The 19,103-nt window shown below is 48.8% G+C and overlaps 1 protein-coding gene across 1 annotated transcript in view; it reads right to left on the bottom strand.

The window, feature by feature from the left end:
- Window positions 1-19,103, bottom strand: part of LOC146174929 (uncharacterized) — a 225,624-nt gene that overhangs the window by 159,796 nt on the left and 46,725 nt on the right. Inside the window, exon 3 of the mRNA XM_084583296.1 lies at window positions 5,923-6,023. Within this exon, the coding sequence (XP_084439422.1) occupies window positions 5,923-6,023 (101 nt within the window). The remainder of the gene's footprint in view (window positions 1-5,922; window positions 6,024-19,103) is intronic.

The following is a 19,103-nucleotide window of genomic DNA, read 5'->3' as shown; positions in this document are numbered from 1 at the left end:
ATTGCAAGTTGAAACGTGGTTGCTTCAGAGCACAGGCAAAATGCATTATCTTGAATTCAACAGGGCATCTAGCGTGACGAACACCGTCTTCTTACGGTCTCTTCCATCGACCTCAATTCGCTAATACCCACTCCTCACGTCCATGAACGAGCAATATCTAGCACTGTAGAGATGGTCTAGAGTGTCGTAGATGCAGGGAAATGGTTAGAACTCTTCGTGATGCTCAAAAAGCGGTAATTAACGCAGAAACAAAATATGCCGTCTCCTTTTCACTACAAGGACTAGTGCCGCCCAGGGCCTGTTTCATGGCTGATTTTTCTCTCCACGAAGCATTTTCTCAAGGTACTCGCGGATAGCTTGGTGATCGCGTGGCGATAAACGGCAGGGATATTGACGAAGAGGTCGGGCGTGTTCGACTGTGCTAATGCGGTGCTTTGCCAACGGAGTCTGTTGCACCTTTGACGTTGAAGAAAATCACTCACTGTAGCTTACAAGAAGACGGCGAACCCGGTCTTGCGTGCCTCGGGGTAGTCTTGTGTTTATTTACAATGTGCACTGCTTAGATAGCTTGGGCGTATCGTCTTCGGGCTGGCCGGGAAGAGCGAAGACATGTCTGCTGTCCGCTAGCTCATGAAGACAAGCGATGTCATGCCCTTATTAAGATGCCGCTGTCCTTTGATGAAGTTCTTCACCACTACCTGAGTCTGTCCTCCTCGAATATGAGTTACGCCTCTTGCGATGCGAGCCCTCTTTCCAAAAACAACTTGGTGCTTCCTTCCACGACGCCTTCGACGATTTCAATGTCTACGTTGCCCACCCAGGCGACGACGCTTGATCGTGGCGTCATGGTCAAGTCTTCGTCGATTACATTTAGAGCGATGTGATGCGTCAATGTCGTCAAGGACGGTATGGCATTGTCCGTCGGGAGGTTGATGAGTTTTGAGCAAATTTAGATTATCGCACGATGCTTGTTCAGAACATTTGTGCCAAGAATCAAGTCGCAAGAACACTGCTGCAGGACCACAAAGCTGGTAGGGTAAGTCCGCCCATTCACTGTTACTCTGCGGTGCGTCGTCCTGACGGTATAATAAGGTTGCCCCCGCGTTGCGGATCAGCGGGCGATTCCAAGTAGTCATTACTTTCCTAAGATGGAAGGCAAACAGTCCACTGTTGACTGAATAGTAAGCTCTAATGACTACAAGGGCAGTGACTGTGCGACCGACCTCGGCTCGTCGTTTACTTAGGTCACGGCCTGGGCACACTGTTGTCACTTCGCTGGATGGCAGTGTCAGCTTACACTCTGGTCGTGTTGTCGCTGATGTCATCATACCGAGTGGTGGTGGCACTTTGACGTCCGGTGTGTGATCGTCGAGGACATCTTCGTACGGAACGTCGGCCTAATGTCATCTTCATCGTCACTCATCGCCACCGACGCAGGATCTTCGTTAGTTCGCTGTTTAGCAACATAACTCCTGAAGGTTGCAGCCTTTAATTTATCCTACAGGGGTAAGGAGACCTTCCTTGAACGTAACTGTGGCACAACAACGCAAATCGAGTGCTGCACGGTGATGGAGAGCGATACTTATGGCTTGGCGAGCCGTGCTCTCCCCTCCTCAGAAGTCAGATTTACTGTGGTCGCTCGCCAAGACGGGTTCATGGGATGTCGACGGCGGAGCCACAAAGGCCGAAGCGTCTGTGCGGGCAATGGCGAATGGTATAGTCTCACCGCAATTAAACCATAATGGGCGGATTTTGCAAGTCATCAAGGCGTTGAATTTTCTGGAGCTTCGACACCGCTCGTAGGCTCGTAGGCTTGGCAGGCGGGGGCCACGTGGCGGCGTTAGAAAACAGGATGGAAGCGACGGGGGGGGGGGGGGGGGGCTGCGTCTCACGTTGTAGAGGACGTAGCGCGCCGGTGCAGCTCACGGTTGGTGGTTGCTGAGAAGCGGCTTTGTGTTTTGGCCTCAAAAGCGCCTGTTGCACCTCTTCGCGGACGATATCCGTAAGCGGAGTTACTTGGGGCTATTGAGGTGTAAATAGCAGCCGGCAAAGCTCTACCAGGGCGACTTCGTGTATAAGTTGCCTTAAGTTATTGGTGGTGGTCGTCGCCTCTAGATGAGCTACGCTGAGTTGCGATGGGCGGTTTTAATGTCGAGTCCGAGCATCAAGGGTTTGTTATATTGACGACGTTAAACTTTGAAATTCGGTCACTTCTTAGTATGCGTTTCTCATGAGCCACAGAGAAAGGTATCCTTTGAGGCCTTGTACCAAAATAGTAACTTTCTTACATTAAGCATATTTAGGCTGGTCGGATGGAAGTCGTGTTTCTTTTCTTCATCGTAGCCGACAAAGGGTTCGTTGGGGAGCTTTGCTTTGGACTCCAGAAGGGGTTTCGCTCTTTCTTTTCTCACCACACTCGCGATTTATTTGAAATGGTCCTTCTTGAAATCCTCCCACGTCTTAAAGAAGACTCGTAATTTCCACGTCACGTCTGCGCGTTTCCGTCAAGAGCGAAGAAGATGTTTTGGAGTTTCAAGGAGTCGTTCCAATTGTTGAATGCGGCAACTTGTTCGTACTGGTCTAGCTATTGCTCTGGACCTTGTTCCAGGTGGTCATTGAAACTGGGGGGGGGGGGGGCTATTGTGGCTACTGGATGACAACCGTTACTGTAGCCTGGACCATTGTCGAAGTTTGGGAGCTTCTTCTGGGGTCGAACGGGGTCCGGCAGCAGACCGTATTCTGGTTGGAGCCCTTTTAGTCGGCGGCTGAATTGCTGGCCTGCAGGCTGCTCTCCCATGGTGAGAGGAACAGTGCTGAGTTCTTGGCTGGAAGGGGTAGGCTGGATCTCAAAGCGCAGCACCTCCACCGGATGCCACGTAGTGGTGACCATGCTCAGTAGCCACAAATAAAACACTGGCGTAGCACTTAACTGAAACTAATTATTGGCTGACTTGCGCCTAAAAAGAACTAAGAGAGTCGACGGCGGCGATAAAAGCAAACGTGCTGGGTGGTTGTCAAACTAATAATGCCCGTTTCAGTTATCAGCGCTGAATTTAAAAGGAAGGAAGAGACATCTGGATAAAACTGCGCACAGTGACTAGCATAACCTGGAACATTGTAGTAATGCAAGCGCGTGACAAGAATCGTTAGAGATACATCTCTAATCATTTGCCAAACAAAGGAAATGATAAAGTCGCGTCTCGCGACAATGAGCATGAAAAAACAAAGAATAGAGAAATTATCCGCGCGCTATATTCACAATAATAAGACCACACGCCAGCGGCTGTCGATCAATAACAATTATATAGATTGCGGCAATGCGGCAGCAAGACTCAAAATCACTCGAGTCAGTCGTGTCACATCTTAATAATCATCACAGTAGCATTAAATTCACTTGTCAGTCGTGGTATTTTAATGTCGACTTTGTAGAAAACAGGGTGTCTGTGGAAAACGGAATACTTGCTTGTACAGAAAGTCAACGGATAAGCAACAATATCATGATTTTATCAGTCATTATCCTAGATACTGAAAACAAGGAAGATATACAGTACAGCCGGAATGGCTTAGAAAAATTTGTAGCGATGATAATTACTGCATAAACTACATTCATCTGAAGCGGCAATACTTCATAGGAACTATCCCAGTATTTCTCTTAAAATGACCCGGGGCAAAGCAAGAACTTTAAACTGCAACGATGTCCTCTCGGGAGGACGAAAGGCCCCCAACAATAAACGCCAAACTGCTTTTGTAACTAAATACACCCCACCCCCAGTGCCCTTCCAAACAAACAATATTCTGTGGAAATATCACTCCATGCTAAAGTGTAATGAATGCCAGCAAAAAAACATTCCCGGAGGCACCAAGCCTAACATACAAACGTAATACAATGCTGATATGTACTAGTACCTTCTAAACTTGAGCAAAATACACCACAACAGCGTACTTGCTCTCGACCTAGATGTTAGACGTGCAATCATATACAAAATGACACCACGGTTAAAAGTAATGCAACCGATTTCACTTTTCCCAAAAATTAGGCTTCCTCAAAGACGTCCTCAAACGTTGTCTACCTTCTAGAATGCTCCTTCTGTCATAAGCAGCACTTCGGCGACACAGGACGATCAATGAACATAAGGCTTAATAGCCGTCTGACGTTGACAGACATAGACGTCCCGAAAGCAGTTTCCCAGCATTTCACTGGAAAAGACCATACTTTCAAAGAAATTACATATATATTATACAATCAGGCTTTACATCTATTAAGGACCCAGCGCCTCTAACGAAGATGTTACAAGCGAGGTTTCAGTTGACGCAAGGCGAGCGTCAAATACCCAGCTGTGTTCACTTGTGAGTACCAGTACGAGTCGCTTCTTCGACGACCTCATGAACTGCTTTTTCATCGACCACATCTTCTCGTGTCTCCATTTCTGGGTGTCAAAATAGTAACAGTGGATAGTTCGCGCACATTTTTAATTTCTTTCTGCCTTTTGGATGCACGACTGTTCATGGGTACCACTCATCAACCACAATATTAGAAGATGAAACGGTATATAAAGATGTGTAAAATTAATGACTAAGTTTTGTGGGAGAAAATATTTCAATAAGGAAAATGGATGTCTCGGGAAAATACATAACAGTAATATACGTGCGCAAAAAGACGAGACAAAGAGGAGAAGTGGACAACGACGGCACAGATTGTCCACTTCTCGTTGTCTCGTCTTTTTGAGCACGTATATTACTGTCCATCATGTTTCACCAACTCGCCCAAACAGCCGTTCTTCTACAAAATATATAAGATTCTTCCCCTCAGTGGAAGCAGAGTTAATATTGTGTTTTTTCTTAGAGCAGCGAAATTTCGCCAGAGTGCTCTTAATGACCCTTGTAATAGGGGCCCGACATGGTGGTGCAGCGGTACTACTGTGCCCACGGATTCGGGATCGAATCCCGGCCGTGGTGGCCGCTTTTCGATGAAGGCGAAGAACTAGGCGCCCGTATACTGTTCGAAGTCAGTGCCCATTAAAAAACGCCAGGCGGTCGATATTTCAGGAGCACTTCATTACGGCGTCCCTCACTGCCTGAGACGTTTTGGCACTTTAAATCGCAAAACAAACTATAAAGCTTTATTTCTTGTCAAGCAGCGCCGTGGATGGTGATCTGTTTGTTGCCTCCCTATTTTGATCTGCTTTACCCTGCCCTTCTTTGGGCTGGCTTACCCTCCTCTTACAATGCCTTGACCTGTACTTTATATTACTGCCTTCCCTGGGGCTGCTATCCCCTGCCCAGTTTAAGTCTGTGTGCTTTGTCCCATCCTGCACTTCCCTTTTTTGCCTTGCTTTTTTTAGGTTACTTTGCGTTTGTGCGTTACGTTGGCTGACTATCTTCATGCATGAATTCTCACTGCTCCGGACTATGCTTCATATGGTTGCTGTTTGTCAGTAACCTGATATAGACCTCCTATACCAGGTTTTTCTGGAGACATTAACCTATAGTTGGAAGTTTGATGTGACAATGAGAATCGTATTACTCAAACATATGCCGCATACTACGGCAAACTTAGCGTCAATGATGACTCGACGTTCAGCGCAAAGTGAGTCCTTCAATTGCACATCACTATTTTGCTGTATGATGTTTGTGTGTGCTGTCTTCTTATGGGCAGCATATGCGCTCGTGTTTTCTAATATGATTGCAGGCTTTATATGAGCGTGTTTCAATAATAACGAAAAATAAGGCTTAATAAGTGAATAAAATATTCATTACTAGCCTCTTACATTCAGTGTTCTTCAACAACTCAGCTCAAGAGAGCGCCGAAAGTGGTTGACATAAAGGTCTTCCGTCCACGTTGTAATCAGAATTACGACATGCAGTAAACGACATAATTCCTTAGGTATTGCTCCGGCTTTAGATGACAAAGGTTGCACTTACGATTTTCCAACCCTCATAGCAATGCGTACGCCTGCATCCGTATATCGTAATTCGTCGGTCATACCAAGGGTGTAGCCATTTGTAGTTAACTGACCAGCATCCTGAAAATAATTGTCGAAACGTCAATGTCGCAAGCATTTTTATACGTATTTGAAACTTCAAAACTACCGAGTACTCATAAATGTCTATTGTTGGCAACCTGCACTGGAGTTTGCTGAGGCATGTGGCGCCACCTGGAGACCGACGGGGGCTAATACTGAGGCGGCGCAGTAGCTAAAGCAGTGTAAGTTGCGGCCCCTGTGTTCCTTCTGCGTTCGCGTTTTGTTATCCCAGTGAGTGTAATTTACTCATTTAGTGACCAGTGGTCTCGTGTGATGCTTTGACTCCTACGGATGTGAACAAGAATAAAATAAGTGCAGGGGCGAAGAGAAAGCCTGCCCCAATCGCGAAACAAACCTAAGCGTACCGCTTGCTGGGAGAACCTGATTAGAATGATGAAAAAAGTGGATAGTGGCTGTGAGAGCGAAATGAACTGAAATTCGTTTTGTTATGGATCCAATGGCGTACAGACGCCGAAGAGCTAAAATAAGACGATTGCCCGTTGAGCGGAGGAAACGGTATAAACTTCTGACTCGGGGAGTCGCACGCTGGTTTGGGCACTCTCCTCAGTACGCGCTCCGCGCCGTAAAATCTAGCATGTACTGGTATAGGCTGTGCAAGATCGAGTGGCATTGTCCTGATGTAACGTCCAGGAAAGCAACATAGTAGCGCAGCCGCAGCATCGAATTCCAGCCGCGTTTCATCGCAGGCGAAATAAAGAAAAAATACTCGCCAATCTGTAAACCGGATGTTTACTGTGGTGACTATTCGGATCCACAAAGCCAGAATATGTTCGAAACTTTCCAATACAGATTTAAATAAGCATATTCATCTGATAATTAGTTCTTAAGGTGCTGAAAAAGTCGAAGTGGCGGAGTGTGGCGGCCCGTGATACTGTGTACGCGGAGCATGGAACTTTGTTCTATCGTTCCGCGTCAAACATTTCTCGAACCGACTGCTCAAGCTGCTCAAGAGTTTCTTGTCCCAGACGATAGACCGTTCCATCATTACTAGCAACAGTAAAAAATCATATCTCTAACGACCTCATTTACGGAAACTGTGTCGTTGAGTGCCAGCATTTTCCACCGGCTTTTCCCAAGCTTCAGGTACAGCGGTACAAAATGCAAGCCAGTTGTAGATTTTAAGAGCTTTAGTTTTCCAACGATGTAAGAGGCTTCCCACTTCCCGCCCCCGGCACGCAGGCCAATGGGACGGAGGTCGGGGCCTCCGCGACTAAATACGTTGATTTGATGACGAACGCTACAACCACTCAGTGCTTGCAATAACCACGATATTCGTAGCTGGTACCGCACCATGCCTCTTGTAACATCCGCGGCACTGCCGAAAGGTGTATCACGAACAAAAGTTTTCGTCATGGTATTAAAGTGTAAAGCGAAACCGCGAGGAAATTAATATGCTGCTGTAGTCAAACAGCAAGAACAAAAAAAGAAGAAACGGCGATCAATCTCTTCTCTGGTTCTCTCTGCACTCTCAATGTTTTGGTATAAGATGTGAACGGAATAGGTAAATGAAAAACTACGTTTACAACATTTTTCATTCGTTTAATCATTTTCTAATTCATCATCACATATCCGAGTGATGCCCTGAGGCTATGAATTTCGCTAAAAAAGAAAAAAAAATCTCCGTTGAATCACGCGAAATTCAAAGTTGTGCGCGCGGGTGTTCCGTCGTGAGCGGCGAGCATTTCGCAGTGGCGTCGACACCGTTCGTGTTGTAAACATGACCATTCTCGAACAGGTGGTGTCCTTTCGCCAGTATTGGATTTCGGGGAGTAGCTCTGAAGACATTCGACTGCCTTAAAACCGCAGAATATGACAGCCGAGATGCTTCCCGCCGTACAGCGCGAACACAACCCGACCGAGCCGGCCGCCTCAGGTTACTCGGAACGCTGCACTCCACTAGCGCCGCCTGGCCACTATAGGTTGTCGATATAAAAAATAGCTCAGATACCTCCGGACTACAGACATTGCTACCCATCATCGTGGGTTCTGAAGACAAAAATTCATTCCTCATGTGCATATAGCTGAGTTTGGTGTTACATTTCGCCACCGACAAGTGTGACAGCTGACGCGGTCACCGCGTATCAACAGGAAAAGCAGCGAGCGTTTCGGACATTTCGGCGCCATCCGGTCGGCAGCCCAACGCTTCCTCCCGCGGGCACGTCTCGGCATGTCTGTGCCACGCGCCAAATGTGTGTGCGTGCGTGTGTGTGCAGACACTGGCCAAGCCCGGCGCTCGAGAGAGAGAGCGTCGCCCTCGCCCGTCTGCAGGAGGTGGAGGAGATGCGGTCGCGCCACCGACGTTTGGGTCATCTCGTTTTGTTCGAACTTGCAGGGCTCTCCTTTTCCCTCTGAACTGGCAAGCCTATCAAAAGCAGCGGCAGACTTCGCTGCGAGAGAGTCTACTTGAGTAGCCGTAGGGACGACGCCAGACACCAGCTGTTTGAGAGGGTCAGTAGTGTCTCCGGGTCAGTTTCTGTGCCAGTTTCTTGATGATTTTGTATTACACGTGGTTTTGTTAGAAGACTGGGTCTTTGCTGGGACCGTTGATGCCGTCCGCTGAGCCACGAAGCCGCCAGGTTAACGCTACCGAGAGGCCGCTAGCCGCATATAATTACTGGCATCAGCGTTGGGCTGGGCCTCGCGAGCCCCAAATGCAATAGTGGTTAGCATTTTATTATGAAATTATAAAAATGATCCCTATGTCTCTGGTGGCAGTCTAAACCAGCCACCAGAGATAGTGGTGCGAGGTCATGCAGTGTGTTCTTGCAATAAGCAAGCTCGTGAATATATACAGTGAACAAAACTTTCAGTGTAAGATTCCTTGTGGAAAAATTAACTGTCGTCTCCGGCAATATTAACCTATTTTTCACGCCTTATCTACCATTTCCAAGAGTATATATTTCATCATAGGTCCGTATTCTGAGCTTGTGTCGTTTACAGGAGTATAGTCTCTTTGACCTCGAATTGGACAAATGACCAAAACGTGGGAATTGGAAGTGACATTTTTTTGCGATCTTTCCGATAATCAGATGATTGCAGCTGAGAGAGTTAACACGAATTTGATAAACAAAAAATTTAGAATCGTGAAGCATGATCAGTTCTGTGTGAGAAAAGTGGAAGGTACCGCTTAGCGACTGCTGCAGTACAGCAGTTCAGTATGGCTTCACAAGTTACGCTGCTTTAGTAAGGCGTTTTTGGAGCATTGTTGGATCACAAGCATTACTTAGAAAAATTATATCACACGTTTTGACATGTAGTACGGAAGCGGCACATTCATTAAGCACTGTTTCCATAATTTCTTGTCGGATATTTGCATGTGTCTAACAGATATTTATAACTAATGAAGAGGGGTTGATTGGGCTGTCTGGAGGACTTAACACAGCGACAGGGGGCGCAGGGCGATCGAACAAGGCATCTCGAAATTTAAGCGCGAGTGACAGCTGATGATGAAGAATCCAGAACCTTCTGTCGTCGTTTGTATCGGCGTAGGGTCATGTTTACAATTTCACCGGCGGAAAGAGGGAGTCACGCTGGCGAATCACTGTGGTGGGATAACAAGGGGATCGTAGTATTTTTTTAGGCGCCGAACGTGAGCCACTTTTCGCCCGCGCCGACGGTGGTCGCAACGCAGTGCTGGCTCGACAATATAGTTAGCTAGATATATAGGCTAGAATACATGGTAATTGCCATGACATTGCGGAGAATTTTGAATCGACCAGAAGACACAGCCAAACGCGGTGTTGATAGGAAAGCAGAAGCGGGCTTGCTGGGATCGCTCTAATGTCGGTGAAGTTCTTGAAACTCGGACGTGAATGAGTGAGCCAGCTGGTGAGACTGCTCAGTATTACTGGCAACAGCATTAGGAGACGTATTCTGAGTTGTATGGATGGTTGGGAAGTAAAGTGTCTAGCAGACAGGAAGATCGTGAAGGTATAGCGAAAAAATGTCACAAAGGCATTCGTTGCCTAAGACGCAGTGTCGTAGACATATCACCTATGTCTACAACGCTGCGTCTCAGGCAACGTTTGGATTTGGCCTGCTCTTTCACGTGGTGACTCCAGCACGTGTGCTGTCTTGCTGACGATGTGCGCAGTACAGCTCTGATGCACAGTAATGTGCAGCTCCTGCCTGGTGCTTGCGGTTACGGGCAAAGATAAGTGTAGATTCAAGGAAGGCGCATACATGGTCACCACTTCCACCGACTAATCAGGCTCTGCAAAGTGCAGAAGTTATGGATAGGTACACCAGATATTGCTGTCAAAAATAAACACTGTGCCCCCTAAAGATACTGCAACACTGCATACCTCAACATGGTACAATGAATCTCCGATCACTAAATAAAAATTAGCGTTTTTTTTCTGCCAAACAAATGTAACTTTGCTCATAAAAAATTGTTAGAATCTAAACTCATTACCGACACAATATCACCAGCGCCTACCAAAGCCATTGTAGACAAACCTTCAACAGGCACATTATTCTTGCTCTTTAACATGTACACAGATGGAGGAATAATGGGTAGCAGCGCACTTCGTCCAGCGACCTCACCTCCACTGGCCGCGCTGGCTAGTTTTCCTGCAAGGGCGAAATGAGGGAGGCGGTGTCCCACTACGGTCAGACGCTGGAGAGGGGCTGCAGAGCCCTCCGTTTTGCAAACGGCCCCTCCGGATAGAGTGGTCTGGTCGATATGTGTCAGTGTAGGACTGCATGGCGGGTCGCGTCGATCCCGCCGCAGTATTGTACCGGAACGTGGTGCGCTGATTGCAGTAGCGGAAAGCATGACCTGCGACTCCGCACCGGTAGCACACGAGAATAGGCCGATCAAAAAACGGCGCTTCATTGGACTCTTGCAAGGTAGGACGCGACGAATATCCAAACGTCGGACCCGGGACGACGTAGCTTTTAGGCGGTAGGCGCTGTGTATGGTTGGAGTAGAACCGAGGGTCTCTGATGATAAGAGAACTGTCGGTAAATCTGGTCGCGCTTTGGTCGCGGCATCAGCTTCGGTCACCGCAGGATTTTTTGAGTGCAAGCGAGGGCGGTGTCATTGGATGGTATAGAGCTGGACGTTGGCGGGCAGTTCGTGCATGGGCTGGAAAAGCATATGCTTCATCCGCCAATCCAGACGTCCGAGCAAGCAGCCCACGTCGTGAAATCTCACCTCGAACGATTTCACTAATGGCGCACAGGAAACAGTAGGACGGAGATTCTTCGATGCTGGCCACGGTAGTGAAATTTGCCAGCCAGCCCAAACTTCGGCGCAATGGGGTGTGTCTTGAGGGCCTTAAAAGTTTGGCAGTGCCGAATTAGGTCGGTGACCGAATTCAAGTTGTCCTTGGCAATGAGGAAGTGCTAGACGTCCTCCGCAATGCCCTGCAGCCGATGGCTGAACTTGTCTTCATCGGTCATTCGTTTGTCGACGGTCTTGCATAATTTCAATACTGTATCGATATATGTGGGGCAAGTCTCATCTGCTGTCTGAGCTATCTGAGTGTCTGCTCGGCCTGCCTCCTCTTTGCAGTTAGATCGCCAAATCATTCCTTGATAGCTTCTAATGAACCGTCCCAAGTAGTCAGAGAGTTCGTGGTTCTCGTAGCACATCAAGGCGGTCTGCGTCAAGAAAAACACGACATGACGGAAAGGCCGCTTTTTTCCGTTTGCTTTCATGTACCAATTGCCGTCTTTTTCAGCGACGTCATAATGAATAACTTCGCATTCAGCAAGACCATATACCTCCTTGTCATGCCGATGGAATTGAGCAAGGACATTCTGCAGGCTTTCCACAATGAGCCGAAAGACGTCTCGAAATGGCACGCACGATGTATGTGGTCCAAAAGAAGTATATTAGCCGTGGTTACCTACCGACGTTGCACATTATTAAACGAAAACGTGCTGTGAGGTTCCGCGCAGAAAGATGCCTCCAATCAGGCCTGATGAGCTACTGAACCCGGTATCGCCCACAATCAAGCCGTTTCAACAAATTGGAATGGATTTCCTCGTCTCCTTTTCGACTTCAAAAGCACGGCCTAATGGTACTGCAGAAGTAGCCAATGCTTTCGTCGAGCTGATTCTTCTACGACATCGGGCCCACGAAGTGCTCATCACGGTCAGGGGAATAGCATATACAGATAATATAACTCGTCACATAAAAGTACACCCAGACAAGCAACCAGAGGACCACCGCTTTTTACACGCAGACGAACGGCCTTACAGACAATCTGAATAAAACAATAGCGTACATGCTAGCCACGTTCGTCGACGCCGAACAGAAGACATGGCGCACCATACTGCGCTATGTCATCTTCGAATATGGTACCGCCGTTCAAGTGACAACCAGGTCAACCCCGTTTGAACATGGGCAGGGCTGGAAGCTGTGTCATATCATCGAAGTTCCAAATGAACTGGAGTGACGCCCGATAAAACTCCGCAGCGACCTTCAGTCATACAGTGTAGGAAGTACAAGATACATCTGGGCGATTTGTTATGGTAGGTAAGTAGCCTAATGACCGAGCTTTATCAAGGTCGGGATTGAGCCAGTCGTAAAACATAACTGAACCAGTCAACTGATTTGAAGGCGATCGATGCTGGTAGTAAAGGTCACACGTTCTTTGTCATCTTCAATTCTTCTGCACCACTTCAAGGTGTTCGGCGATTCGGCAGGCGACGCGTGGTTCCCACAACCCACACACACACACACACACACGCACACACACGCACACACACAATCAGACTAAGGATTACGACTTGCAGTAAAAGACGAAACATTGTATGACACAAACACAAGGTGCAGAAAACATATTTACAAAGGAGAGGCAACTACACTACAAGAAACGTGCCTGAAAGAAAACCACGTGCAGCACCACGAGTTGACTTGCTAAAGGCTCAATCAACTCCATGAGCCCTCGAAGCGCGCGTCCTGCGCGCTTGTCTGCGCGCCCGCCAGCCAGATGAAGTCTGCGCATGCGCGACGCGCCGCCCTCAGCCGAGCGCGTTCACAACGCTCGAATCCCACAGTGCCACATATTCGGGGCGCGCGCTGCTCGCGGCAGCGCGCCCTCGAATTTCGGCATGCAAGCATCAACCAATCAGCGGGAGCTCTGCGTCTGTTTCTTCCGGGGCGGGCCTAGCGGGCCTTCCCAGCATGTTTTGAGCAAAATGGAGGATCTCACCTCAGTGGAAGCGCGTTGTCCTGCACTGCAGCCAAATAAATAAAGTCAACAACAAGCTGCTCATCGCCGCCATGGAACGATGGCAGCTGCTATGGCTTGCGAGCCACGCGCTTCATAACAGAGCTGGTGACGGCGGCTCTATGGATAGCGGTGGCCGCGGAACTTGTGCAGGGGTTCCCGCACGAAGGTAAGATGCCGAACCTGTTTGTTCGTTATTCATAGCAGGTATATTCGCTATTCTTGTCGTATATATCGAACATTTCATGTGTATGTTCTTGAGTTTTTATCCCAGAAGCTGTTAAAACGCTCCAGAAGCGGTGGAAAAGCCTCCGCGACAAGTTCCGCCGATTTTGCAACGCGCGACCTGGCGGTTACCACGCCATGCGCTTGAAGTTGTGAACCACTGTTTTCACGCGTCGAGGCGCCGTACTCACCGCGCAAGCACGCACTACGCCCGTCGCGTAGGACGCAGGGGTGTGACTCCATAGCAATGAGCGCATAGCTCATTTTGCGATTCTACCGCAAGCTTCGTCGAAGACCAGAGTCAGAACCGCCGAAGGCTGCGCGGCGCGCTTTTAAATAAGCAGCGCCAAAACTTCTAGGCGCGGAGGAGTAACGGGAACAGCTTACTTCTGACAAAGCTGTGCCTCTCCACCTCGGCTCGGTAGAAAGACCTTAAAGCTAGTAGAAGCCATTATCAGCAAGTGCGGCCTTCCCAACGCGTGCATCCAACGCGTGCAGAGATGCACGCGTGAGTCAGCCCACGTCGACGAGGGCGCGGAGGCGCAGTGCGGTGGCCAAGATTGCGCAATCGGTAGCGTTGCCGTCTAGAAGCTTCTAGAACTCTCCATCGCCTATTTCTGCGGGTCGCGCGCCGAAACACAGAATAGACCACGGCGGCCCTACACGCACCCCCTCCACCCATAAGAGGATTGCTGGACGTTTTTGCCCAGCCAAGCCGAACACATAGCAAGGCCGCGACTTGCCGTCAGCTAGACCACCATCTACATGCACAGTTTCTGCTCGCAGTAGCTTGGGGGCATGCATGACATCCAAAGCAGGTCTCAGTTATTGACACACAAAGTTGACAAACAACGTTGACGTACCCAGTCACAGCACTGCTGCAAAACGTTCAGGATAGGTCATAGAACTTGGAGTTCTGGACACACCGCACAGCACGATAATCTCGTCCTGTAAGCGTCCTTGACGCACTTCGCTAGTCAGTCTCTGCGCATAAGCACACGCATTTTCATGCAAAGGCGAGCGGGTTGAGGCTCCGCTAGCGAAATTATTCTGTCTCTATAATCGCTATTGCTAGGCAAGTGTGTCATATCGGGCGGCTTGTGTAGGTCTGCAAAAATGCAGATTGCTAAACGCTCGCATTCGAATGGGGACTCGTCGCGTCACGAAGCGTCTCGGGTTCAGGAGCTGCTGAAACTACAGGTGCGGTCAACGCATAATCTCTAATCTCGACAATTTTATCGCTCGCGATCGCTGTCCCTGAATAACGAGCTGTTACGCTTTGTTCTTCATTTGCGACGACGCCTGGTGCCGCTGTTACGCCCGCATTTGTTGCATATAGCGAGTCGGGATCAGTGTGTATGCACGCCGAAGATTTACGCTCTACGATTACTTTGTCTACAACAAGTTTTATTTCTAATTTTTGCTCTTGGAGGACGTCTGGCGCACCTGAAGGAACGCAGACACCCTCACTAATGTGAGCGCACGCGGGCGCATGTATTGCTTCCGCAGTTCTTTCCGCGTCGTTTAGGTTTCTGACTGGCACCGCGTTACGCGACGAAGCTAGTAGGGTAGGTACGTCCATTTACTGTAACCATTGGGGTGCATCGCCCCGACGGCGTAATAAGGTTCATATTTGGGAACACAGTGCGGAACAGGACGCAACACAAGAGAACGAAGGTAGACAGGACGGAGCGCTGAACTGACAACTTTTATTTTCGAAAAAAGGTGTCACTTGTCAGTTCAGCGCTCCGTCCTGTCTACCTTCGTTCTCTTGTGTTGTGTCCTGTTCCGGGCTGTGTTCCCAAATATGGATTCGAACCAACTAGCCCAACAGCAAGTGTTGCTTAAATATATTTCTAGCACAATGGGCTCTACGTTCTCTGTTGATCCGTTGCAAGAGGTTGCCTTATTAGCCACGGCATCATGCAAGGCAAGGATGATAGGCTTTTGCATGCGCCACAAATTTCTGCCGCCTAAAATCTTATGTCTGTTTGGCAATGCTACCCCTTCACCAAGCCATGGCCTTCGGCTGTGCAAGATCTTGAGACCTGAATGGCAACACCAGGCTCGTATACACAGGGACTACCTCCGCCTTCTGCTTCCTGAACAGCCTTCCGGCACCTCAAGGAACAAGTGGCGAAACATCAACAACATCATCGACAGGACCACAGAATTCTTATGGCTTCAGGTTATTTCGCAGCTGCGAACATTGGTACCCAAGAAGAAGGTGGTGTGCAGGAACCCCATACACGTAGGCGAAGGAGTATCCCTACCTGATGACGTGCGAGGACTGCTCAGCCGAGGCCCGAAGTTCGCTATTGAACCAAGAATGTCACCGCCAGAACTTCTGACATCGCTGAGGCAAATTTCTAGGCGTGCTCCAAGTGATGAAGCAGACCGGTGCATTTCGGAGGGAGTAGACATTCTTAACCGCTGTGAAGGTGCGAGCAGAAAGTTCCCTTTGAAAGGAACTGTGAATTATTTGAAAGAACCGGATTTTATTTTGCTGACGGTAGACAAAGAAGGTGGATTCAGCGTTTTAACTCGTCAGGTATACTTATCAAAGGCTTCGGAAGCTATCCAATCTTCCTTTGCGTGCGCAGTGGTGAGTCTGTTTCGAAGGCCAAAAATGAAGTGAAGAAAATGTGCAAAAACTGAACCTTCAACAACTTTGCAATTCTATTAAGGGTAGTAAAAAACATAGCCTAGAAATGTTTTTTTGCATAAAATACGCATAAACCAGGTGTTCCTCTCCGTGTTATCGTCTCAGAAACAGTAACTTGGCAAAAGTGTGTAGGAGAGTTTCTGCAACAACATCTTAAGAAACTACCTCTTATTAGAGAGGAGAGTAGAAGAAGAAGTGGAGGTTTCCGAACGTCTGAAGCTAGCGCTCTTCCACTTTTCTGGATTTTATATCGCTGTGAGCTATTTGTGATCTCGACATCCGTCGGGATGGCGGGCGCACGACCCCTGCGCCCACCCGCCACCATCGAACAGGCTACAGCGTTCTCGACGGGTCACCTTGACGTCGCGGACGTGGAGCTTCCAGACTCGGCAGATGACTCCACCGTGACTGAGATGGATACCGACAACAGCTACACGCCTGTACAGTCGCGCCGCCTGAAAAGGAAGCTGCTCCGAACATCAGTAATGAGTGAGACACCAAAGAAGAATGCGGAAAAGCAAGGGATCTTTTCCGTGGCCTTCGTACCAACAACGGCAACGGCGAATCTGAATGCGATAAACAGACAGCACCTGACGCAGTTTTTCGACCAGCTGGTTCCCGGTGAAGTTGACGAGGTCAGAATTAATCCCTGGAAGAATGTCCTGACCGTGGATGTCAAATCCCAGGCTACAGTGGACAAGCTGAAAGGAATTGGTGCGCTAGGCAACATGCCGGTCCGTTCCTTTCTTGCACATGGGAAAAAGACTACTGCAGGTGTAATCAGCGACGTTGACCCCGATATAAGTGAAAGCGATCTGTGCACGCTGATCAAATCTACGGCGCGCATTGTGGATGTTCATCGATTCGGCCGCTCAAAGTGCGTTAAATTAGTCTTTGAAACTGAATCTCTCCCATCCCACGTTAAAGTGGGCTATGTGAGAAACCCAGTTCGGATGTATGTTCCAAGACCTGTTCAGTGCCACAAATGCCACAAAATCGGACATGTGAGCGCCGTTTGTCGAAACGAGGTATCCTGCCGTCGAAGCGGCGGTGCGCATCCTCATGACGCATGCGAGACGGAGACTGTCAAGTGTGCGAACTGCTCGGGTGCCCATGAATCGACGGCTAAGGACTGTCCTAAAATTCGGGATGAAAAACGTATACTAAAAAAGATGGTGAGAGATAACTCGACTCATCAAGAAGCGGCCGCGTCTATTCGTCGTCGCAAGCACCGTTCCCGACGCCGACACAAGGAATCGGAAGGCAAGCCTAGCCTGGATACGTCAACTTCAGATTTAACGTCAGCTCAGGTGCCATAACAGATTGAGTCTAATCCCGCTAAGAGTACTCTTGCTGTAATGTCGCAGACAGTGTCACAGGCCAAGGATCAGACAGAGGCTGTTGTATTACCTACCGCCTCTGATGCTGAGTAGCCAGCTCTACCATCAAAGGCCAACGCCAAGCCTAATCCCAGTTTCGTTGCCACACGTACTGAAAATTCCGACAACCCCGACAGCCAGCAGGTAAAAGAAATGCTGAAACAGCTGGTTCGTTCAATGCGGGTGCTGCTCTCCAGCATCAACACGCAAACAACAAAGTTTGCTGTTAAGTTTTTGGACGCATTTGAGCCGCTTTTGGTGGCATTGCAATAATTCACAATGGCGCAACAAACTAACCCCATCTCTGTGACGATGCACTTGCGCCGCAGTGTTGTGATGCAATGGAGTGCCCGAGGCCTGCGTGGTCGGCTGAGTGACTTCCGACAGCGGGTACAGAAGTACCGCTTTCCTGTTATTGTGATCTGTGAGCCCAACATGCCGGCTGCTTTCCGCCTTTCTGGATATGTTCTGCTATGGTCTAGAGAAGCAAACGAAACAAGCAAAGTGCTGGTATGTGTACGCCAAGACATTGCGCACGTCCGCCATGCTCTGCAGCCCCACAACACGAACCACTACATTTGTTTGACGTTAACCCTGAAAGGACGAGTATGTTCTGTAATTGGCGCTTATATTCCACCGAGGGATGGCTTGGACAAATCATATCTATTTTCAACAATCCAGTGTTGTGCAGCTCCTCGTATTATTGTGGGGAACTTTAATGCTCGCCACCCTCAGTGGGGTAGTGCCATAATGAGCAATATAGGAAGAGACCTGGCAGACTTTATGCATACGCAAGGTCTCGTCAATATAAACAACGGCTCACCGACGTTTCTACGCGGAACAACCTACAGCAGCTGCTTGGATGTGGCGTTTGTTTCCAGAAGCCTCCATCCCTCCGTTTTTTGGTGTAGTGATGTGGAAACACATGGGAGTGATCACATACCAACGTACATATGCATCAAGTGGTTTGCACCTGCCACTTCACCTCGTGTGCAATACACAGACTGGCCTGCCTTTAGGGCAGCGGTGGAGACTTCGAGCGTGGATCTCCAGTCACCATCTCAAATAGTGGAACTCATTACTTCCTCTCTCAGTGAGAACACTCGCTGTGTTAGTGTGCCGGTGTCAGTGTCCAGCATCGACGTGGAATTCGAGCGGCTTCGCGCGATCCGTCGGCGGGCTGAAAGGAATTACAGAAGAACGAAATCCGCGCAAGATCTCGCACTTTCTCGCCGAGCTAAACGACAAGTTTTGAGTCACCTGGAGAGGTAAGGACGACAACGTTGGAGACAGTTCTGCTCATCACTGGATCCCCGTAAGCCCCTGTCGCGTATCTGGCATGTTGCGAGAAGCTTGCGCACACCTCCGCGAGAAAGGCACCCTTTTCGTGCTCTGGCCCTTTACCAACGCCGCAATGAAGTTGACGTAGCTGAAGATTTTTGTAAAATGGTTGTGGGCACAAACCAGGCACCGGTACCAATTTCAGAGGTTTTTGCACCACCTTCGCCGAGTGATCAATACGACGTGCCCTTTACAATAGCTGAATTAGACGCCGCTCTTGCTTCTTGTCGGCATTCATCTGCACCTGGTCCTGACGGGATTACTT

Source organism: Amblyomma maculatum, chromosome 11 (assembly GCF_055883805.1).
Source record: "Amblyomma maculatum isolate TAMU_Amacu chromosome 11, ASM5588380v1, whole genome shotgun sequence".
NCBI classification, from domain to species: domain Eukaryota; kingdom Metazoa; phylum Arthropoda; class Arachnida; order Ixodida; family Ixodidae; genus Amblyomma; species Amblyomma maculatum.
Note: the sequence above shows the minus strand (reverse complement) of the source record. Positions and strands in the feature narration are given on the sequence as shown.